The sequence below is a fragment of the Saccoglossus kowalevskii genome, chromosome 19, assembly GCF_978046115.1.
Source record: "Saccoglossus kowalevskii chromosome 19, keSacKowa6.1, whole genome shotgun sequence".
Taxonomy (NCBI): Eukaryota; Metazoa; Hemichordata; class Enteropneusta; family Harrimaniidae; genus Saccoglossus; species Saccoglossus kowalevskii.
The window spans coordinates 29,705,993-29,732,045 of NC_140659.1; the positions used below are offsets into that span (position 1 = coordinate 29,705,993).

Below are 26,053 nucleotides of genomic sequence, written 5' to 3' on the forward strand. Positions count from 1 at the left end.
AGCTTTTGTCCCCGCGGGCGGGAAAAAATATTTCGGACATTACCGCCATTGACGCAAGGTGTTGGCTTTTAACTGCGACTAACGAGCAAGCTGAGTACTTCGGGATCGTGATATCAGTACAGTTCTCAACACCATTGTTGCAACAGCTCATCGTTAACGCTCCCGTACACGGCGGACGTCAATAGTTGCAGCGAGTTCCCCACCCTAGTAATATTTAAGATGTCATCCCGAAAGAGAGAGCGAGGGGTAAGATTAAATTTAGTACAAATATTTTTTTCCGAAAACTTAATCAAGTTAAAAATTGTTATTTTTCTCTTTAATATTTGTTTTCCTTTTGTTCTATTGCTTCCGCAATGTATAGGAGCAGACTTCGCATAAAGTAATCGAGAAAAGACGAAGAGACCGAATCAACAACTGTCTATCCGAGTTGAGTCAAACAGTGCCGGCAGCTTTTGCAAAACAGGTAAAGCGTGAAACATTAAATAATCATCATTTTTTTTTTCTGTTTTTTTTTTTTTTTTTTTTTTTTTTTTTTTTTTAAACTACGAATTATGATCTTGGTGCAGTGTAGCCCCCTGTAACCAAAGTTTATGATTCTGGATCAATATGCTTGCAAATTCCCGTTTGATAGTAATTGACAAATACCTCAGAGTCACTGCAAATGAGAATATTGCTGTATTTGCTCAAGCTACGATTTATGCGCCAGCGCTGCGAAAACTGCTGTTAGTGTTTGTTTGGAGTGTGGGGACATACTGCGGGAGGAAATTTTAAATGTTTTTTTTTTTTTTTTTTTTTTTTTTTGGAAGAATTTGGCAATTTCATGGAAAAAGCCTGAGACAAAAATAAGAAGGAAAAAAATGAAAAATTAACACACTACTAATATATAGTGTGTTATTTGTACACTTACACAACTAGAGAACACAAAATACGTAAGCGGAATTCTGCGGAGGAAAATATGGTAAATACGGTGCAAGTGTGAGGTCGTCAAACGGCAAGCTGACACAGAATAAAAATTAATCTTTTCAAAGTTGTCCTCCAGTTTGATAAGAATGGAATCACTCAATTTTGTTGTAAAAATATAAATGATGCAAATTTATAGAGGATTAAAACGGATAATGACGTCATCAACAATGAAATTGATTTCGGTTCCTGCAGCGCGCCATGCCGTAGTGATGAGCTACGTGAAGACAAATTACGCATGCGTGATGACAATATTAAAAGACAAAGTCATTGTCTAATGACGATGATTATTTTGTTTGTTTCGGCGTTATTCTTATTTTATGTCTGGATATAATTCGAAGATGTTGGAAAACACGGAATATGTCTATGAAACAGACCAACATTGTATTAATTATTCCATTAATAATGCGTCAGAGGGTATGCACAATTGGATAAATTAAAGTTGCCACACTGAGTGTAAATATTTACTAAAACCCTCCGAAAAGTGTAAATTTTAGAGCGTGCGATTAATAAATGTCAAATTTTCCAGACATTTACGGCGGGGTCACAGTGATGTTAAATGGAACAGCGATCATTTAGTGGCATGATTTAATGTTTTAAAAAATTTTCCCTTAAAAATATATCCCAATGTTTAGAATGTTTCAGCTTCTTAGTCTGCACAGCAACAGTGTTCGCATTACTATTTGAGACAGCATCTAAAGCATTGCAATGGCAATGATTTTTATTGAAATTTAATTTCACTACTTTAATATTAACACCATATTTATTTGCTAGGTTTATTTGCGAGTGAAACAATCATGTTTCTTTTTTGTTTGCATTGTTTTATATTCATAGACACTAGTGGCTTCACACTAGTAAAATTTCGGTGCTCTCCCACGAATGGGACTTAATACAAACACTCAAATTTGGTATTTACAATCGACGCCGGAACCTCCGTGTAATCAACTATGAATAACATTTTACAAAACAGTAATCGGTTCGTTTATGTGGGAGTTATAGCTACTTTATTATAAGTGTTTGTGTATTTGCACTGCGACAGTTGGTGAATGATAACGCAACAAAACTTGTGTTTTATAATTGGCCTGAAAGTTCAAACTACTAGTAAAGTAACTTATAGAAAAATGCACGCTATATGTTGTTTGGTTGTTTATCTATGTCTTCTATCACTAAAATGCATATGTGACAAACAATAGTGATTTTCAAATCGACCCATCAGAACTGCAGCTCAATGGAAATACGACACCATGAATTAGATGCGCCGCGATGCCCCACTCCCCGCAGGTTTATACGATTAGGTAGAAGGCGAGAGATGAATGGGTTGCCTGAGTTATTGCCGTTCCCATGGCTTGATCCGACCATTTCCGAATGTGCCTACCGGCTGCAACGATTGACGCATGAATACACGGCCTTCTATTGTAATGCCGTTTGCCGCGAGCGCAGTACCACAGCCAGTAGTGCTATATACCTCACGTGTATTAATTAGGCTCCTCAACTTATTTATTTATTTATTTATTTATTTATTTATTTATTTATTTATTTATTTATTTATTTACTTATTTATTTATTATTTATTTATTTATTTATTTATTTATTTATTTATTTATTTATTTATTTATTTATTTATTTATTTATTTATTTATTTATTTATTTATTTATTTATTTATTTATTTATTTATTTATTTATTTATTTATTTATTTATTTATTTATTTATTCATTTATTCAATCCAGACTACAACACATTATGAACCGTCGTAGTTAGATCACCTTTTTGTTTCCAAAAGTGGCTAAAATTCATTTTGATAAATATAAAGCAAAGCGAAATCATCATAATATATATAAACTGCACATGAAAGTACCACCCACCCCCCGCCACAACCACCACCACCACTACCACCACCACAATAGTGATATAAGTCGGATTTGGACTAAATGCCCCGTCTCACGGTACTGTTATGTTGTGGTAATCATGCATCATCACCAGCTACCCCTGATCAGCCTCTTATCGGCAGTTATTCGGCTCATTAAAACTGTTAGTGGTGCAGTAAACGGCGAAGGACACTAATAACACGCTAAATTTTCCAAAGCTTGCACGCGTGTGTTTGACGATGGCATCGGTTCGACTGAAAAGGTTCCTGGCTAATAAGATACAGTAACTATCCCATCAGTTATGCGCAAGTCATCAATCTTTAAATCGTCGATTGGCGGCTTTTTCTGTTGTCCGTGCTTTTCACATCACAGGGCCGACATCTTGAGAAGTCGCGACTTGTTCACGTGGTATGACCACGTTTCAGCTTACGTATATACGCAATGTTCAGCCTCTATGGAATGCCTAAGCGGATGATCGGCAACCATTGACAGCGTGTGAAAACGTATCACAGTGTGATGTAAAATTGAATTTGTGGAACTTCTTTACAATGTGCTGCTCCCCCAACTAATAAACCAATTACAATTATCATGAATATGCAACAGCAAAAAATTACACAGTAGATGATAAAATGGCTGGCAAGTAACGTGAACTAACCTGTATGTGTAGTACTTGTCAAAAAATCGCCTTGAATCAACTTGAATTTCTTTGACATGTCAAAATCAATGGTATACTATGAACGGCGAGCAGAGGAAGTTTACAAAAAGATCGCGTCCAATTCAACTTGACAAAGGGGTAGAGACAAATACATTATTGTCAGTCCACACTTTTTCTAACAGTCGCACGTTTTTCGTAACAATTGGCCAATCTGTTCGGGAATTTATGATGAAAAAAAGAAAATAAGCATGTAATATAAATGATTATTTATCGTTCCCCCAAAACAAGTAGCAAAATGATGTATCTACACAACACCGTTTTTAATCGCTCTTTTACACGTGATGGGTAAATGGTAGTACGTATAATCACGGTTACTATAGTAACCGTGGTATAATCGGGTCACAACGGGTTTGTTTAATGATGTTCGTGTTACATCCTGTATTGTTTGTTCACAGTGACTGCAACCCGTGAGCGCTACTGGGCCTTGAGTGCACCTCCGATTGTGACCAATCATGGCCCATCAAGCTGTGCGTAGCCGTCGTTGGTTTCTCTCTTTCTAAGGTCTATGGTTTCTCCGTTGTTATATCTACGTTCATATCATTTGCATATATGTATATAATTAGACACGTGACAGTTTTTTTGTTCGTACGGGAACGTATTTTTTCTATTATAACAACGGAAATTGCAATTACCGGGTGAATGGATTATTTGCGGTGTTTTGTGTGCAACGTCAGAGTATTGTCAAACTTTTTGACCGAAAACATCATCAAATCTTGGAATCGTGACCAAGTACTATTTTCTACAAACAACAAGAGTGTTAAATGTTTGATTTGCCTAAAGTTCGTTGGCGCTTATTTCACAATATAACTCAACAACTAAAAATTGAGCGTTCGGTGCAAATACTAGTACATATCCCAGAACGCCTAAATGTTAGTGAATATTATAATATTATTATCATTACGCACTCTAAAAATCGTGAGAGCGAAGAAAAAAATCTACGGAAACACTTGCGAGCGGTAAAAAGGGTCGCCCTATTACAAATATTTAAAAGCCATATGTCATCGTACGTTGCCAATCGTTACGAGTTTTCTATTTGGTATTGTATAACCGCAAATGATAGTGTCGAAAAAGGCAATGCGTTTTAAAGTAGTCGTGGCGTCGCGTTATGGTCGATATGAGTCCCATGCGACGTAATATACTGCACGTGTAACTACATAACACAAAATTTGAACGCGCACTACAGGCCGACTAGCAGCTTAATGTACTGTGTTGATGTGAAACGCCTCGCTATCGGCTGTCAAATTGTGGCGTAATCGTCTGATTGTCTTAGTTGTTTCATTAACAGGGGCACGTACATGTATATTTAATATTATAATAACAGAAAATAACTATTTAATTTTTGAAATGTATTTGGGTCGGATTGTATTACGGTAGCGAACAACGTCGTTATTTTATCCTTCTGGTTCGGGCTCAAATTCAAATTCGTGTAGCTGGCGACATAATGACAAATTTGATAAACGACTGTTTTTCTTTGCAGACGTCTGGCAAGTTAGAGAAAGCAGAAATCCTGGAAATGACTGTGGAGTACCTGAGGGCAATTCAACGCAGTGGACTTGCAGCTAAGTTTGAAAATGGTAAATAACTTTACATGTAAACTGCCCATGAGTGTCATTGCGTATTCACGCATGCGCTGTGATCATGTAAATTATGCATTTACAATGATTGATTGTACTCAGGTGGATTGCCTGTGAATAAATACAAGCATTTTGGTATGAAATAAGACTTTAAGAAAGACTACCTTTGTAGGATAACATTTTAGCCCGACTTATGGCCGCATAGTACGTACTAGTTATGCACACGTGTTGCGTGTACATGGTAGTATCAAATAGGTCAATAACAAGATTGAATAATAAAGTGACTTAAAAGACGCAGTTTTAAAGCTTGGCATCACGATCTGACGTCTGTTACTAATTCATTTTTTTTTTATTACAGCCGGTTACAATCCCGAGACCACATGGCAGGATTCCTGGCAGGAATTATCCGAATACTACCAAACAGGATACAACGACTGTATGAAGGAAATTGCACGTTATTTGACAGACATTGAAGGAATTGATCTCAACGATTCGAGGTGCGTTCGGATCATGTCGTACCTCCAGCAGCGCTTCCGATCCGAGCACCGTCCAATGCCGGGCAACGGAATAACAGCGCCCTCTTCGGCGTCGACAGGGTCTCTTCGGCTGGAAGGAGGCAGTTTTCCGTTACCGCATACATCAATTAGCCCTTCAGTGAAGCAGGAGCAATCTGCCGCGCAACGGGCCTCCCACCACCACCACCATCACCACCACCATCTTCCGAGTTTCCACAGATGTAACGCCCACCCGCACCACCACCTTTGTTCGTTTACGGCGTCCTCAACAAGTTCCAATCCCGATCAGAAAACATCGTCTCCAATATTCACTGCCTGCGGGGGAGTTAATATTGCCCCACAGTCTTGCAACGTTGCTATGCCAACACCTATAAAACCTACAAGTTCATTATATGCACACCCGTCCCATATTCCGTCTGCAATAAACAAACCGAATAGCGGTCTGTCGGCTTTCGCTTTCAATCATCACACTACTCGAATTAAACCTTTGACTTCTCATCTGCCGACATTGATGACGTCACACATGAACTCGTCAACGCCCTTAGCTGCTACGTCAACCAGTGCGATATTAACGCATTCACTCGTTGTGCCTTAAGATGAGTCGACGACTGAGTTTGCCGTTGGTGGCGTTCTCGTGGAACCCCGAGGGCCACACTTGGATGCTCACTGGCAGAACCAAGACGCATTTATACTCCTCGACCTCGAGATGTAAACGGGAAATGTGTCATCATTAGTAATGATATGGTTCATAAATGGTATATAAAAAGAAACGCAATCCGTCACGGGGTAACTAAGGAAACCTCAATTACTTGACGAAGGTTAAGTGACCTAAAATTTACACCTCGAACATGACTCCGCTGTGCTTCCATTTGCGGGGTATACGGCGTGTATAATTCTTCTAAAATGACAGCACGCATTGCATTGAATTACTCATGTTCCTCCTGTTACCATAGTGATATAAATGGACATTGTGATACTCTGCATGTAAAGATCAAGTACCATTGTCTACATTTGTATTTGGTGACTCAAAATAGTTGAGAGTTGCCGAAAGACGTTTTCCAATCAAATCCTATAAAATGATGATGATAGTTTTTCCATGTTAATCTATCATTTGTTACCGACTTTAACATTTGTAAAACAAAACTACTTATGTGTATACTTTTTTATTAAACAATAAACAAGTAAATAAATAAATAAAAGTAATTGTTGTTGTCCGAATACTAAACAGCATCGTCACAAATGTTGAAAATCCCCAAAATGAAGCTAATTAGAAAAGTTTACCCAGCTGCATGGGTACTCACGCGGCGCGGCATTAGTTCGCTATTTCAAAGCCCGTTTGCTTTTCGTTAAAATTACACTCACTTTGATTATTCTAGTATCATATTAAATACAACAGTTTGAAAAGCATGCCATATCTTGCAAAATTGGTTTGTCTGTTTTTAAAAAAAAAGATAGAATTGCATTACGCCTTGACAAAAAGTATAATTATGATGTGAAACACAATAAGCGCCCTCTAGCGAATAAGTGACGTAGAATTTACGCAAAAGTGGCTGGTAGTTATCCGCAGGAGGTGGTTGTCATTAAATTGAAATAAAAAGGGACATACTGGCACTGAAACTTGAATCGCACCCCTTTAGTCTCATGTTTACTTCAATGACGAACCAGACATTTCTGTTCACGACACGGAAGGATGTTGGACGCGTTCCGTTCGCTATTTATGTATTTCTGATCATACTCTTTGTTATTGGCAATTCTATTTTTCCTATTCATTTATTTATTCCAATAGTTTTTATTTTGGTGATTTTGTATTGTGTGATTGCCAGCCGTAATATTGGCACATGCAATTGTGTGTAGTAATGACATCAAATAAGATATATTGTCACGTGAGTTTGGGTTATTCAAACGAGCATAAACTTCGAAAATACTGGACGTACAAGTTAAAAAACCAAACTTTGGTAACATTTTATGAGCTTGCATTCAGATTCAATCTAATCCATGACAAAAAATAACTCTGAAAAAGTAAAAAACGAAATGAAAATTCCGTATAACTCTGCATGCGTTATTCTTTGAATACATACTCGAGATGTTGGTGTGGTTAAATTTGAGGATATGCAAATTAAAGCGCGGTTGTCATCGCGCAGCGCGTGTTCGAATTTCATGTAAATAAACAATGTATTTTACACGCGTAGTATACGTCGCTATGAGTCCCATACCGTACAGGAAGCGGCACGACGACTGCCACCCTTTAATAAACTCGTACAAAGGTAACGTACCATAATTTAAAACTCGCACCTAAACTCCCGGTTTGGGCAAAGCTTGGGACATAATTCTTTGTAAACAATATTTACATATTTATTTGACCATTTAAATCTGTGTAAAGCTATTTAAAACAGAGAATTATGGTAATTTGTTTTAAAAACTGAGGTGAAACTTCGTTAATAGTATGTGACCACTGCAACTCTGTTATTCGCAAACTAATAATAGAAAGAAGGGTAAAACATGGAACCATGAAACATGATAAATTCATTCGTTAATAATAATTTTAATTACCGACATTTCAATGATAGTCACAGTACTTGCATAGTTCACCGTCACTTCACATGGGTCAGGCTCATAGTCATACATGTAGCGAGGGTTTGGATCATGGCGAAAGTAACGCAGCACTTACAACTGTCGGCCGGTGTGATGTTCATGTCAGTGGACGTAGAAAAGTCACAGTATCCTTGTCGCTACGGGTAGCGGGTTACACGACTTGTATACAGTCGTTGTTCGTGTTTTATTTAATGGAAACTCTAAGTCGTTAAACGCGACAGTTTTCGTGAACACTGCACTTATTCAACAACGCTGCTAATAGATTAACAGAGAACTTCTTGTACCGTTCCATATTATTTTTATCCAGTAACTGAACTATTATTGAGGGATATCATTAATAAGACCCACTATGACTGACTATATCATACGACTGGTGTTATGGGATTGGTTACATAATGGAGACTCATAATTGGTCAAGACGAGGGAAGGTTGTGATTTTGATTTTCAACATTCTTCCCGGCCTCGATAATAAACAGAAAACTAGAAATCATAAAATTTCAAATAAATCATAAATCAAATCTTAATAAACTGAATGAAAACTCGGAATATGATATCCAGTCGGGATGATGTAAAACTCTCTTCCCCGCGTGCTTTTCTTGCCATCAGTACATTTAAAACACGATATCATATTCGCAATGGGATGATTGGAGCTATCCCTAAAATATTGAAAGAAAGATTGGGGGGGGGGGTAAACAGAAAGGCAAAAATCGCACAATTAGTTTATTTTGACCTACTTTATTAATATGCTGTGCCTTTAATATCACTTAAATCTGCCACACTAAGTTACGCATGTCATGACATACAATTGGTCTATAAAGGGCAAGAGTTCCTTTTGTACCCCCTATCCCTAATCCTAACTCTAACACTTTCTCCCAGTTACCCAATTCATTTCTATATGACCCCTCTAGATAACTATAGATGTCCTCGGAAGGGGCATGTACAATTAAATGGGGAGTGCTGGAGGGTAGGGGTAGGGGTAGGATTAGGGATGGGGGTACAAAAAGAACTCTTTCTCTATAAAGAATCACTGTTGTGAGTCTAGTGGGGTGGCAGTAACGGGGTAGATTTAGATGTCACCCTCCCTACCCCAGCCCCCATTTAAATACAACACTGTTTAGAAATCCTTAAATAAAAAAATTAAAGAGTTGTCACGCCATTTGTTTAAAACCAAATCGCCGAATGACCCTTCCCATCAGAAACTATATTTTGCGAAGTAGTGCCATGCCAGGAGGCAATGTATTCATCTTTACGATATCACTGGTATGAGAAATTTAGTATTCCTGTAATGTTTGTATTGTTTTATAATCACAGTTACTTGTCATAGATACATACACGCAAGCCACGTTCGAGCATTGAAAACGCTTTATAGAAAATGGAATGGGCATACGTCGAATTCACATGGTCATTTGATTAATAAATAATACGTGACACACCGAAAGAATTTGATAAATCAGATGATGGCAAAATTAGTATCATGCCGACTGATCTACGAGTATTAAAGCGGGGGAGTCGTGACCTGCGCATGCGTCAGATGGCCATAGCGTGTCCCTGTTTACAAGCAACCGTCTGTCCATGAGCCTTCGCGTTTTTAGCGTCGCCTGGGACTTAATTCCCGCGCGTGCGCAAGTGACGACCCTCCCGTTGCAATATTCATGTTAATATGCTAGGTAACGTCAATTAGTTTGTATAATATTATATTGAAAATAAGAAAATCAGAAATGATGAATAATTGTTTACAATGAGATATCAGGGCAACTGGTCAACAAATATTTGCGCGTAACTAATTTGTACTAATGGGGAAACGCACTATAATTTTCAATTTATCTAAAAGGGTTCGTTATATCTTTTTATATCTAAAGCGGAAGTCAATACTACAATGCTGAATTGTGCAGGTGGCTGTACTCCTAAATTTGAATATAATTCAACAAAAACTTGTTATGAAAGGATATGAGTAATTTTCCTACTACTAGTACATTGTACTTTATTAAAAATGCCCCCCCCCCATTGCGAGACACGCACACAGGAAGTAGTCTCTTTTGTCTGTGTCTTGTGTTTTTTTCATTAAAATTTAAATCCTGAAACACGTACATATTTGCTCCAGTATCGTGGCATTACGTACACGACTTTCTGTTTTGAAAGACAAAGAGGTGATCTGTTATGGTGGTACTATACAGTTTTATAATACAGAAAGAGCACGACTGTACATTATATTCATTGGTCAGTTCCCTTTATGTATCCCCATTATTAACAAAGACTACAATAGACTTGTTAAACATGTAAATCACTACCTGAAACTATGTTCACGAGAAACGGGATAATTTACTTTTTTTGGTATCAAAATATTGGTATTTTAACGTTGTTCTTTGTTTTTTGGTCGTTCACTGTAATTCTATTACATTCTTGTGTAAAATAAATCGCTAAATGAAGTATTCAATAGGTGCGATAACAAAATATTATATATGTAAACATGTTTTTGCTATTATGATGTTATACATAGCGTGGGGTAGCTAGCACACAATAAGTAGGCTCCATTTATTTAAAAAAAAGTGCAATGACCTGTATACTAATATACTAATATTTGAGTATTGACTTCCCTTATGATGAAGCAGCTTGATCAAAATACTTCAATGAGATCCGAATCATTTTAATTTTCAATAGGCATTATGTAGTAATACCATAACGTCCTCCATTTTTTTCTGTGTTTTTGTGAATATTTAATTAAATCGATATAAATAAATCTCATATAAATGAAAAGTTTGACTAGCTGCTCATTTGTTTCCTTTATACATGTTTTGTTGTCTGCGGACTTGGCAACAATGACGTCGACCATTGTCTGCGTTTATAGTGTATCACGTGACCGCTGTGTTGTTAGAGATGGAGTACATCCGGGAACTTCTGAATGCCAGCCGACATAGTTGATTGGGAAATTGTGCGACCACCGCAAATGCGCGGACACCTGGTCTTCTTATTCGAATTTATAGAAATATACGCGTATTTTCCCAGGATTTCAAATAACTCAGGATATTCACGCAGATATTTTTTTTGAATAATGGATTAGAAGATTGCTTCTCGACGCGACAAGATGGTAAAATAACAGGCTCGGTGTTGTTGATGTGTGGCGAAAAATCCAAGATGGCGACGTCTGGTTGTGGGGAGTAGCCACATTCGGCCAGTATTCGCAATGATCTGGCCGTTAACTTGCCGATTATAAGACTATATTTAGACAAACATTACCCATATGGTACAATATATACAGACTAGTGGTGCTTTCCATGGAAATAATGGAATTGTTTATCGAAACTTTAACTGGGACGGCGTTTGAACTTAGAGTATCGCCGTTCGAGACTATAATGTCTGTCAAGGCAAAAATTCAGCGTTTGGAAGGTGAGTTTTCAATCAGTCGAGTGACACCGTCATAAAACAGGAAACGACATTGCAGCCCTGAACTGCCCACACGTCCCCTTTTCACATAATCAATGTTGGTAAACAACTGAAATTCAAAGCCCGAGAGTTGTGATTGTGATATTTATAAGTGTGAGTTGTGACTCATCATTTCAAAGTTGTCGCCGTTTTGCTTGTGTGTCATTGCATTTATATTAGAGGTGATTTTGTTGCGTCGTCATTTTGACATGTAATTTTTAAGACGATTTTTCAATTTCGCAAAATCAATATTTTACTGACACACTGCTCATAATAAACAGTGCGAATGTTTACCCGTCTTTCGCAGCTGATCGTTGAAGCCCGTCCTTCATGATCAGCTGTATTCTAGTAATAAATACACGAGTTCCGTGGACTCAAGGTCACTTGACAACTATGCCTTTGTTTTCACTTTAGGGATCCGACTTATTATGGGTTCGGGTAGCATTTGTCGATAACAATAATTTATTTGACTTTTCAAAAGTGTGTGAACCACTGATGGAGATTACAACAGATGTAATAAGGGTCCCATGGTTACATTGAAACTAAATCAGCCGTACGATGTAGGTTGCTGTGACTGTGCCACCCATGGGTACAAAATAAAGGGTGTTAATGCACCTTCACACGTTTTAGGACCCTGTATTATTTCTGTTTTGATGATAGCAAGACTGTTAGAAATAGTCTGCTTAAATTACCAGAGGATTAATTGGTGGAAATTAGTTCTCTTTACAAGTAAATGCCCTCCATAGACTGGCCATTCTCAATGTTGTACTTTTGTAATTGATATGCCCTTGGATAGTGGTTTGGCACTAACTGAAAAAATCAATAGTGAGAAAGACAATAGATGTAGTGTTGTAACTCTGTATAGTACTTGACCTTAGATGTCAGGGACAATAAGACACAAATCAGACACACAAGTTCTTAGTCTTATCTTCAGTAGCCAAATCCAGTCTGGCATGCTGCCACTATAGTAGCGTTCACGCACAGCTCCTTAACAAGGGCTAAGACGTCAAATACCTTAGCCTGTGCTAAGAAAGCGTGCATGAACGTTTAGCATGGGCTACGAAATGCTAAGTACGGAATAAATCTGTCCTGTTTTTAAGACCCAGTCCAGACACTTAGCACGGGCTAACGAGGTGTGCGTGAACGCTTAGCCCGGGCTAAGTGCCAAAACGCCATTGTATTTAATATTCATTTGGACTATTTACTATTATATTCCTAATTATTCATCTTGGAATGCCATTTCCGACTTGTCAATCAACTCGAGCACATCTAGGGACATTGTTCTTAAGAAATAAATAAACTAATGATGAGACCATGCTCAAATCCTAGCCTGGTACTTGTGTAGCATGAATTTATGTGTACTTTGAGCTATAACTGCAACTAAACAGTATCCTTTCATTCTTTTATCCCTAATATCTACTCTCTATTCAAGATTAATGAACTTCTATCAGATTAATCTGGTTATGATGTTTGCGAAACACACACAATGTGATGCTTTGAAAATGTGTTTTGAAGTTTCCTGTAGTCCTCACAATGTGACACATGAAATAACAATTTAAATGCAGCTGAAACTATTGTACTCAATAAAACGATAACATTTTGTTTGAATGTCAGAATATGAATATTTTATGACCATACACTTATAAAATTGATGGTTGAATGTCAACAAACACAAAGCGTAAAACATCTAGTGATTCTTGGTGAAAAAACGGTTGCAGCGAGTCGCTGAAAAGCAGTCATGTATAAATCACTAACAAGACCAACTGAACACCAAGATTATGAACTCGTTAAAGATTTTCAATCAGATAAATGCAAACTTAGCTAACAAGTTAGCACAGGTTTGAACAGTTTTCAGCTAGGTAAAAATTACATTTGTATAATCAGTGTATTAAAAAAAATCCTAATTCTGTATGTGAAAAAACTTTCACCTCTAAACAGTCACAAATAGTTAACGCAAAGCAAGATTTAATCGCAGTCACTCTGCAACTGGTTTGTAAGTGTATTTGGGCTCTAAACTGCAGTGTTATGATCCACTTTTCACGTTAAATTTATTTCAAAGTAGGTACTCACAGTATATGTTAAATTTTCAGCACCTAATATGTTAAATGTGCTGGTAAGATTGTAAGATCCTTATAGTTTAACCAAGCACAATTTACCCCAGCATCACTTTCTAGTGAGAACATAGTAAGATACTATTGATGAATAAGGAATAATTATCGTAAAAGGTTTTGTAAAAAGTTATAGCCTTGCATGACTGGAATTAATTGTTCTGGAGACTCCCAATAATGATGGTGAAAACCAAAATCCAGTAAAAAATATCTGACAAGGCACTAAGGCAGTCAGTCAGGTGGGGCATATACAAATGTGTAGTCTTTGTGCTCTCCATGAATTTTAGTCTTTACATGTCAACAAAAATGTCATTAACTATAGCTTTGCAGGAAGGATGCACCTGCATTGGTGTTCTTGTATTAAGTTCCTACTTTAGTTTTTATCTGTCTTCTGTTCTATTGTCATCATGTTTAAATCAAAGAAAAGATTGAAAACTTAATATTTTCTACCTTTTGTCAATCTGCAGGTATTCCAATAGCACAGCAACATCTAATATGGCAGTCAACAGAGTTAGAAGATGATTATTGTCTAAGTGATTACAGGTATATTGATGCACTTCTATCCATGACTTAATTAATATTAGAATTTCTTGTATCCAGTAAAACTAAACTAGGCTAGTTAGACTAGTGTTACCACTCATCATAGTTTTGGTGTGTATTGCTGTAAGACTGTTTTAATAACGATAAAGGGTTTCTTTATGTTGAGATTCCCAAGTTGTTTTCATTTTCTTGACATGTTGTCACCAGAACTAATACTATCTCTATAATGGTTTGCTGCATTATTATAACAACTTCTCATTCTTCTCACTTGTGTCAATTTGTAGTATTACTGCTGGGAGCACATTGAGGTTAGTTCTAGCCATGCGAGGAGGACCAATAAACACCAGAAGAAGTAAGTAAACAAATTTAATGTTTTGTTATTTTTTTCGTGAAAAGAAATTAGGATATCATGTTTGCTTGAAGTGTGCATAATTATGTAAAGCACCATTTAATAAGTAGCCTGAATACTTTAAAGCATGTTTAAAAACCTACATGTAATTTTAGTGAATTTGACTCAATGCATTAATAAACAGAATCTTAATTTACAATCTCACTGTGAGAATATATTTTATTTTAAATTAGCGAAATTACAGATTAACTAAATTAGCTAAAATATCATGATTGCTAAAAGACATGTTTTACAGTAGATGATGAATTTTTAGTTCTCATTTATTCAAAAAGAATGTGTGCGACTTCTATTAGGGATGCAGCTTCTAATACAGATATACGGTAGTGGCAATTCTTGTATCTTGTTTTATTCTTGTATTTTCTATTTATTTATTATAACTTTAACAATTTCAAAATTGAACTTAACAACTTAACTTGTGTTCTATTCAAGTCCCAATGGAAGATCCTGCCATTCGTGAAATGGCAGAATATATGGAAGCCAACAAGGATGAAATCTGGGAAAAACTGCCAGGAAACAGACAAGTTACTCTGCTGGTTTTTCGAGAAGGCGACCAGTTAAATTTTTTTCGAGTGGTTGACCGAGGGGATGGAACTCTGACTCCACTGTCTGAATCACTAAGGTAAGTGTCAATTTAGTGTTAAACTCATTTTTGGTGAAGATGGTTAAATAGTTTCAAATTCTCTACATACTATCACCTTTTCTTATTGTATCAACTTTATTCAAAATAGCCACCAATAGCATACTTTGACTAGTTTTGTTTTTAATTTTGTTCATCATCAGAAAACATAAAATTCAAATTTAAAATGTAGAAAAAATATTTTAAGAATTATTGCAACAGTTTAAGTGTATATCCTATTCTGTGTGCCCTCTAACGGGACTGATTTTGAGTTTAAATGGAAACCACCAAAATGAGGTTTTATGTGACTGTATATTTAGGCACAAACAAAAATGTTGTGGTCACTGATTTCCGTCGTATTTAGACTTATTTTGTTTAAATATGAATTACAAATTCTTTATTTATAGCATGATGTTATTCGAGATCAATATATCAATGTAAGATTTTCTGCTGCATAAATGACACACCAATGAATTAGCACAACTAGTTACGTCACATCAAATCTTTGTCCATTAGTGGCATGTCATACCTGCTTAGAGAACACACTAATCTTTTTTTCTCCTCAACATTACTGACCAATTTTTTTTTTTTTCATTTGCAGCGGTGCTTCGATGTATAATATGTATGATGAAGAAGAAGAAGATCAGGAAGCGCCCTCACAAGAACAAGTTCAAGAAAATGATATCACAATGAATAAAATGAGGTTACTTAGAGAAAGAATGGAATCAATGTCTCTAACTAAAAAAGTGAGTCTAAATTTTTTTCTGTCATTATAGTTACAGTTTCTTTTGAAAATGTTTGGACCCAAGTACCCTAAAATTATAAAATAGTAAAAATTGAATGTACTTTTGAAATAATTTTCAACTATGATTATATTTCCTGTGGAAATCCCTTATAATGTTATCTTTTATTTTTAGAAGCAGCGGCATCCAAGGCCACCCTCTGCAGGTCGACCAAAGAGTATACATCGGCGGAGAAAGTACATTTCGTCCACTCATACCTCATCAGGGAAGACGTCTTTAATGCGAAATATTCCTCTGCCCCCTGTGGGGGTCGCACATCATCCAAGTGAGCACAGAGAAACCAGATCAATACCTCACCCGCATCCTCCTCAATATCCAAATCCAGCATTGCTTGACACTACGTCTGACTCTGATAGCAACAGTCCGGTACTCTCAGCTAAAAGGACTTTAGAGAGAACCAATAGTGGAAGTTTGAGATATGCAGCGAGTAGTCTCCAAGCACGGCAGCTGTCACTCAGTCCTCAGCTCTCCACCAGTAGCAAAAGAGCTGTAGATAGACTAGCTAGCGGTAGTAAACTAAGACACTCCCATACCACGCTAGATGGTTCAGTCAGTGGGACGTTGAAAATGCGTCCAAATACTTCATCTAAATTACAGACTTTAAGCCCGGGTAAAGTAAATGATGGGGTTGAGTCACATCGTAAAGCAGAAGCACGAACAATCACAGAAATGATCAACAAAGCCTCTAAAGAAGGCACTGTTACTAATTTAGTGAGGAGTACTACAAGAGATAATCTCACAGGTGAGTGTGCAAGGGGATGCTTTATTTCACGGATCACTTTTAGTTAGTGCATTTTAATGCAAATATTTGACTCAAGTTTCTGTACATAGGCATAGTAATTTGAATGAAAAGTTTTTGTTGTTCTTTGAACAGGGTCCATAGCATTGGGGAAATCATTTAAAATTCTTTGGATTTTTTTGAGTTCTGGAAAGGTTTTGAGTTGTCTTTAAATTACAGGAAAAATGAAAAAAAATCTTTGAAAAGTCTTTAAATTTCTTCATAGTTATTAATTCATTTTAGGAAGGCCCGTTTTCTCTAGGGAACTACCATATCCTCAGAACTTTGATGAGCTTTGGTGATGATGTTGGCCTGAATTAAAGGTCAAAATGTTTTGGAAAAATTTGGGAAAAGGTCTGGAAAAGTCTTGGAAATCATTGGTTCTTGGTGCTATGGACCTTGTTGAAAGTTGGCCATACTTTCTGCACTTTTTCTTGTTGATATAATCGATCTAATCCTTAAATCTGACCTTTTAACCTTTCGAATACCATATTTTCTATCATTTTTATACATTTTTCTTCAAGTTCAATTTTGGACAAGTTAGATTCAATTGCCCATTGATTTTTCCAACATATTGAAGAGTCATTCAAAGTGGTCTTTCTGAAAAAAAATATCGAGTACATGTCACAAAATAAAATTGTTACAGCTTCTGGTTTCTCCTTGCTTATATTTCTTCCTTTAACACATTTCATCATTTATCTATCAAAACATAAATTCCATAACTAAAGTAAGATTTATTTACGTTTAAGCTGTTAGCCTCATGTCAGAATTCTTCTGGTTGCAGCTCAGAGAAAGTTGTTTTTATTACAGTATTAGTGATGTTTCAAAATGGTTTTGGAGATCACTGTATTTAAACGACATCAGCAGTGTGTACAAGTATGATACTCTCAAGACTCTTAGTTTCAAGGCCAACATTGCTAAAAATACCTTATTGTCATTGTGAAGAATATCTATTTTGAAGGGCACCTGGGCAGTCAGGTGGGGCATCCGCTACAAAGGTCTTGTTGTCTTCTGTGAATTTCCAGCCATGTGTACGTCATCAGAAATTGTCAATAACTTGTGGGCTCACTGCTATGTAAGCGTCATCGTGATTACCAGGGTAATCTGCCTTGCTGAAAAGTCATGTCAGTGTTGTCAACCGATAGTAAAAAAACAGTTCTTCAGTATGTCCTTGACATATCAGGATGCTTTTGTGCTGGTGTATGTATATTTTGAAACAACTATTCTGTGTGGAAAAGATATTGTTAATCGTATTTTGTTTATCTCTGATTTCATGTAATGTACAGTTGTTTAATTATTTAATACCTTTTTGGGTTCATAGGTCATACCAGTGGGAAGTCGAGAGTCATGTCGGGCACAATATCACTTAGCCATACCCTTGCTAATACTAGTACTACTACTGAAAGAATAGGCACACCTGAATTTGACAGCAGAAAAGCACTTATAGTAAGTACATTCATATTTTATTCTTATAATAAACCACTGTCAAGAAATGCATACAAAATGTTAGCCAATTTGTTAACAAAGTATGTTGTTGATAATTTTTTTTTTTCTCGCTAAATATATATATAATTGCTTTAATTAACTTTTGTTTACAAATCACACATAAAATTGTGATTTTAATGAATTTCTACATTAAACATCACCTTTGAAATATCTTGCTACAGTTTTATTTCTTTAAATAATCAGAAATTAACAATTTTTGTCCTGGGTTGTCATTTTTAAAAAATGGTAACTCGACTGGACTACCTCCTACTACAGATGTGTCACTATAGCCGTATTTTAATGTGCATGTCTATTGGAGGTATGCTTCAAATAGAACAAATACAAAACTACAAATTCATCATAACATACTTATTTTGTCACACTCGCTTATGAGAAATAGATAATTTAACCAACTACATGTCGGATGTTTTCTGTATAAATGTGCTACAGCAGATGCAACTTATAAGTTTATATTGCTGTACAACATCATTCCAGTTAGCTTAAATTATTACAAGTAGGAAAAAGATGTTTATACGATTGGTCGATATTATTGCCATAATGTTTGTTGTGATCATCTTATGTTATCACATATACATCATAGCACAATAATGAAACAGTAAGGAGGAATGGATTGCCCTTTTAACCTGCTGGTTTGAGGACTCTGGAAAATACCATGAGATTGAACATGTGTCTTGTGGGGAGTTTAACCTCTGTTTTAGTATCAGTAAATCTATACATAATACTGACTAATGTTTATTATTTTCTCTAGTCTGCACACAATATACGCAGAAGGCTATCTGGCAGTAAAGATACCAGAAGAAGTAAGTCTATTTCAGCTCTCTCCATAGGTGATATTTTGTTCACTGCGGTCTTGCATATCGTGTGAAAGACACAGACGGAAGAACGTCTGCTGCAATATTCAAATGATTTGATTTTGAACTTGAATTTCTGTTTTTTATCTCAATGTCGATCTTTCAGATGGGAATATGTCCTTCAGATACTCTTACTTCATCAAAATTGACCATCATCAAATGTGTATAGCACAATATTAAACATGAAAACTCCCAAAAAATACTTTCGCGTTTCTGCAATGTTTTGGCCTCTGTTTGTCCTGTTTTAATGTTTAATTTCACGCATAACACAAGTTATCACAGTAAACAGAGAATATTTCCCACCTTTTGTGTTATTTCTACACTTAAAGAGTCTAGTGAATGAATTCAGTGTTCTCCCCAAGCTGTTAAGACCACCATGCTTGACTATTCAACAAAACAATAGCGGTTACACATACAGTACAATTCAAGCACAACATCACATAAAATAGCCTTGGTGTTCTAACACAATAGCTGTGTATTATGTTTGCACTGTACAACATGCTTGTATCATAGTTACAAAGGGTGGAAACTGTTAAAGAAAATAAATGATGTCAATGGCGGTTTCTTGAAATAACAGAAGTTTTGATGACTACCAGGGCTCACCTGATGCTACAGTATGATGTTGTGTTTGAGTTGTATTGGATATAGACTTGTACAGTAGCCTTCTCAGCACTTTTGTAGAAGACATGTACTCTTGTAACACATAGCTGTGTGATTGGAAGTCAGTTTAATGTCTGTGTTAAATTATTACATCTGATTGCTTGGTAGAAAATCTTCATCGTCATTTATTGAAGGAGGGATACCGATAACTAAGCCAATACACAACATGAATCATGATAAATTTTTTGCTTATAAATTGCAGCAGATAATTTTAAAATGTTAAGTCAGTAATACCACTATGACATTTTCATGTAATATGACACCATTTGCTACACAGTACAAATATGGACATAAGAGGAGGCAGAAATTTAGGCTTTGTTGTTTCACTATGACAGCAATTGTGAATTTTTGTGATTATCTAAGATCAAAATCTCATGCTGTAGACATATTTTCAACTGCAGTCAAAATTTTGACATCTTACATCAATGTACAATTGATTTGTCTGTACAATTGCTATGGTGCCTCTAGCTGCACATTACTGAATTAATTTTTGTACATTCTTTGTTTCAGTGTCCCCAGCCCACCGACTTCCTCCTGTTTCTAAGCCTTCATCATTAGGTACAGCTAAAAAGAAAAGTGGGAAAAAGTGCCTCTTTTGTAATAAGAAAACAGGTCTTGCTACAAGCTACACATGCAGGTAAGAGCAGTATGCAAAATCTGTTGCCTTTCATAATCATTGCGTGGGAACTAAAATCACCAAAATTATTATTGTTTATTATGAACAGTGATAATCATGTAATGAAAAACAAGACTGGATTGTGAATAATCTAGCGTGACAGCCAAGTTGAATTTTGGAAGTGTTATTCAGTGTGGCAACACATTCTCAATGATCCCCCAAATGTTGCCAGGACCATTCACAAAGAAGAACAGACAATGGCTTTTCAGATTTACTAGTAACCAAATTTCCTCCATGCTAACGTAACAATCCTTTATATTCTTCTGACTTCCTGTTCCAGATTGTCTTTAAGAATTCTGTCAGCTTTCTCATAATAGAACAGGTTTTGCACTACAATTTCATTATTGGCCAGTGATTTTATTTGCCAATATGTTCTTAAACAAGATGGAGGTCTTGTGATTTTTTCAGCACAGTGAAAAATTTTGTCTGACTGTATAAAAAAATGTTGAACTGTTTCAGTTTGATTTTAAATTTATGTAAATCTTTTACTTGCAGTCATAAAGTAAATATTATTAAGGTCAGCAGGTCTGTTGCCAACTATTGTCATCGTTAATACTTGTTCTTGTGGCTATGATAACTCAAGTAGTTTATACAAGCTATTACAATGACATATTGTGCTCTGAACTCTGAGTGAACCCAAGCTTCTTGTTAGTTGGTCATAATTATTACCAAATAATTCAATTTAGTGCTTTCTTGCTCATTGAATCCTAAAAAAGAGTGCACTTATATCTGGTTAATCACTTTTGTGTCATGATCTTATTATTTTTTGCTCTTACTGTATTAGGGCTATGAACGAAAAAGCAACTCAACTAGCAGTATTGTGCAATTTTAAAATAAGCAACCCAGCTAGCAGTATTGTGCAATTTTAAAATTATTTCAGTGACCATTTCCACTTAGTAGCACACATGTTTGCATAAGCTGCTGAGATGTTTCTATGGTCAAAATAAATAGTATACAGTGTATTGCATACAGTATTGACCAATTTACATAACAAAAGAATATGTTAATGACATAATGTTATTGTATTTATTGTTATGCTAAATTGACTCTATTGTTTATCCAAAATTTAACAATTTAACCCCTACTAGTAATCTCTAATGTCTTGGGGGAACCCTGGTATACACATCGCCTGCTAAAGACCTTGATGGATAGCTGAAATGAAAGGGAATTAATGGAGTCAAAAGGCAATGCAATAACGATTCAGAATAGAACAAATGTGATTTTTGGTTAATATGCACTTTCATTGCACTTGTGCTTCTAATAGAGCAAATAGGATCATGGTAGTAACATTGTTACACCCTATAACATTTCTATATTTTTTTTCTAGGTGCGGGAGCAATTTCTGTGCTACACATCGATATGCAGAATCCCATAATTGCGGCTACGATTACAAAGCTGCCGGTCGTAAACTACTGGAACAAAGCAATCCTGTAGTCAGTGCACCTAAGCTTCCAAAAATTTAAACAACAGTGAAGATACATCAAGAAATATCTTGAAAACCTTAGTATTTTGTACATTAAAATTGTAGATTTATTCGCCAAACAGTGTTTTTTTTTTAAATATTTCTCTTCATGGTTATTATCACACAGATTATTGCATACCTGTTTTACTCATCATAAATGTGTCTTGTTTTACTCACTCTCACCTCTTACAATGTAATAACGCATTTGTTGACATAACATTTCACAATGTGATTAATTTGTGAGAAGAATTATTTGACAAATTTACAGATGAAGTTTTTGTATAATTATTGTGTTTTTAGTTGATTAACTAATAACATTGCAGCCTGATTTCCATTGATGGAATGATTCTTTAGCCAATCATGTTACTGGCAAATGCTTGTAAAATCTGAGAAATTATCTATAGATATAACAAAATGGAATTAAAAATGTCAACTCATATTAAAACTGTACAGAAGAACTATCTTCTTCCAACTACTATATAAATGCCAAATATTACTTGAATTTCAATTGCAAGTAATTTTAATGAATGCTCATAATTAGTTGAGGGCATATATGCAATAGCCTGTGTGATCAACTACAGAACTCTACAGTGGATTTCAAAACAGTGTCTGAATTATTTCATAGCCAGTTATTAACTTTAGATTGCAAACTACATGTATTACAGCTACTACAAGGTACTTCATTACACTTGCTTTGATTGTGTACTAGATTGTATTACATATTGAATTTGATTTCCGTTCAGAAAAAAAACTGGTTATAGTGTACCACCTAAAACCTTTTCTGCTATGTTTATGAATGCTTATTTTCCATGAACCGATATAGTTGTCTCATCCTCATTACCACAGTGATAAATATTTTGTTATTTACCAAAGTTATTAACTGATAGTGAATTCAAACACTGTTGTGAAATCTACTGTCAAACATGTACAGCAATCAATACCATGCATTCTGAAAGGTTGGCATTGCCGAGTTTGACAGTCTTAGTTTCTGATCCACTTCTTGCTGAAAAAGCTTGAAATTGCTGAGAAAAATCTGATTTAAAAAGAAAACAAAAACATTTTCAGCGTGTCACTTCACTATAAGAGTACAGTGTCAGGAACACTCTTAATTAAGAAGCTATGTTTTTAAGCTTAAAATGTGTTTTACTGTCAACAAACTACTAACAAGTTTACTTTATTGGGTTCATAGTAATATAAATATTTATATTTGCATGTATGTTCCGTTAGATTTCTTGGAGTTAATTTTTTTTAACATCTTGATTGTTTGAAGTGCAATACAGATCCTGACCAATATTTGTCTTTTAAAAAGTAACTTTGATCATAAATTTACAAAACCACTGCTGATCAACTGACTTTAGATTCCCTCTTTCTTGTATTTGTTTTTCAGTCATTATCAGTTCTTGCTTTCCATGTCTGTTTCATTCCAGTTAAGATATTTGTGGCGTTGCTTGTTTACATGGTTTATTCGTGTAAAGTATGCGACAAAAGTACTTGGTATGTGTGTACAGAGAAATGTGGATTGTCATTGTACATGTGGGTAACACATGCTGGTCTGTGCGTGCGTGTGTCTGTTGTTTGAGCAATATACCCATATGTTGTACTGGTGTGTATATGAGCTTTCATTAGAAGTGGCTGTCTGTGTGTCTGTTCGTCTGTGTATAAATATGAGTGATTTCTCTCATTGTAATCCTGTACATACTTTAAATTTCTATTCCTCTTTCTTTATCAGAAGTATTTACAGAAATGCAAATACAGCATGTCTGTATGCATCTGTCTGTGCATATTTATATATATATATACATAGATATTTGTTCTGTTATATATCGGTTCGTTGTCTGTATGTGACGAAAGCGAGAGCTATACAATGTCTATCATTTGAACAATGCTTTCCTACCATTGTCAGATTTCATGCAATATACTAGTACCGGGTATATTGTCTATAACAAGTTTAAAACGCTTTGCTGTTATGAAAATATGCTGGTGCCAGTTATTTCTTGACTAACTCAGGCATAAAATAATGCTGTATGAGTAATCAAAGCCTGGAAACAAGTATTCAAAATAACATCTACACAGCATTCTTTTGAAAAGCAAATTAAAACGCACATACATATTGTAAACTCTTCAGCTTTCTGACAATCTATGCATTTTCTTAAAAATCTCTTTTCTGACTTTTGTCTTGGGGATGCAAATGAACTTGACACATTTATTTTGTTTATAATAAAATTAAAAAAAACATTTAGTGTGACAACATTGATCATGGAATTGATTTCTTGTAGAGGACCTTAATTTTAATGCAAATTTTTTAAATCATGAAATCGGTAAATATTTTGAAATTTATTTGATTCAGGTGGGAATATTCTTGTGGCCTTTATTTTCTGTAACCGTTACTTGTGAATATTTATTAGTTACCGGTAGTGTGAACTTTGAAATGTTGACTTCACGACTATTCTGCAAAAAATGAATATTCATGGTATCTTACAAACAAATTTTCATGACTCAAGTGATGAATATTCATTACTGTACTACATATCATGAATATTCATGACTATAATTCATTACTGTACTACAAATCATGAATATAATTCATTACTGTACTACAAATCATGAATATTCATGACTACAATTCATTACTGTACTACAAATCATGAATATTCATGACTACAATTCATTACTGTACTACATATCATGAATATTCATGACTATAATTCATTACTGTACTACAAATCATGAATATTCATGACTACAATTCATTACTGTACTACGAATCGTGAATATTCATGACTACAATTCCTTACTGTACTACAAATCATGAATATTCATGACTACAATTCATTACTGTACTACAAATCATGAATATGCATGAGTGCAAATAGTGAATATTCATGCCTGTCCACAAATGACTAATATTTAATAATCATACAGATGATGAATATTTATACAAATGATAATTATTTATGATTATCCTACAAATGATGAATATTCATGAGCTATGTTTGTGAGAATATCACATGTACTATATGCACATACACACCCATTATGAAACAGTGGTTCATCTATTATATAATCTTTCCCCAAGTTTTGTCATTCAATATTTGCAGGCACTTTAGTGGTTGAACAGCAGTTGGTATATTCATGTTTGTTTGATTATTTTCCAGCTTGTTAACTTATGGGTTCTTTTACTTGCTTAATGTCAATATTGTTTTTTCACATTGATTTTGTCTGGGAAGTGTTTGAATTGCTAAAAAGAGGAATGAAAAAAAAATCATGTACAAACTTTACAAAACAACTGTTTTTTTTCCCCAAGAAATAAAATTCATGGGCTGTTTTATATAACAATTCCTGCTTTCCTGTTCTTTATTTACCTGTACATGCCATAGTACATGGTCCCACTTATACAACTTATTTGAAGTAAACTCTTCAATATATGCATGTCAATATGATTGAGGAAGTTTCCATGTAATCAAAACTACATATACAAGAGTTGAATGAACTGTTTTCAGGACTAAGTCGAAAATACCACTTTTTACTAAAAATGTCAAAAATAGAGATTAACAGATATAATTATTATCCCGATATAAACAAATCTACCCAAGGTACAATATACCAACTATCAAAGCAAAAAAGTGCAGACATTGACGAACAAATCAATAATTAAATAGATCCACTTGACAGCAGAGTTAAAAATGATCTTCTTGCTAACTAGATACCAGTTTAAAACAAATCTGAGAGAGGTCTACCCAAGATACCTATATGTGTAATATCAAAGCAATCAGACTTGTAGTCTTTAACAAGAAGTCGAAAATATCACTTTTTATCAAAAATGACAAAAATATTCATCAAAATTAGAAAATTGAAGATATCACGAAATGAACAAATCTGAGAGAGGTCTGCCCAAGATGCATATACACCAAGTATCATAGCAATAGGAATTGTAATTTCCAAGAAGAAGTTGAAAAAGGAAAATGTTGACACGAACGACGACGGACAATCACAATCCGCTC

At 35.2% G+C, this 26,053-nt stretch overlaps 2 protein-coding genes across 3 annotated transcripts; both read left to right on the forward strand.

The window, feature by feature from the left end:
* Positions 1-157: 157 nt before the first annotated feature.
* On the forward strand, positions 158-6,830 carry LOC100313631 (hey-like transcription factor). The gene is made up of 4 exons (NM_001168092.1): positions 158-246; positions 362-463; positions 5,020-5,116; positions 5,475-6,830. Exons 1-4 carry the CDS (start codon positions 220-222, stop codon positions 6,224-6,226), a joined length of 978 nt encoding a protein of 325 aa, NP_001161564.1. The 5' UTR covers positions 158-219; the 3' UTR covers positions 6,227-6,830.
* Positions 6,831-11,121: 4,291 nt separating this feature from the next.
* On the forward strand, positions 11,122-25,388 carry LOC102808264 (AN1-type zinc finger protein 4-like). Of its 2 annotated transcripts, none has more exons than XM_085493514.1 (10): positions 11,122-11,607; positions 14,219-14,294; positions 14,576-14,643; positions 15,130-15,319; positions 15,918-16,062; positions 16,234-16,861; positions 18,219-18,343; positions 19,152-19,203; positions 20,425-20,551; positions 21,918-25,388. In XM_085493514.1, the coding sequence occupies exons 1-10, from the start codon at positions 11,496-11,498 to the stop codon at positions 22,051-22,053; spliced, it is 1,659 nt and encodes a 552-aa protein (XP_085349640.1). In that variant the 5' UTR covers positions 11,122-11,495; the 3' UTR covers positions 22,054-25,388. The 2 variants fall into 2 exon arrangements, with proteins under 2 accessions (XP_085349640.1, XP_077865483.1); XM_078009357.2 differs by having other exon boundaries at positions 16,237-16,861.
* Positions 25,389-26,053: the final 665 nt, after the last annotated feature.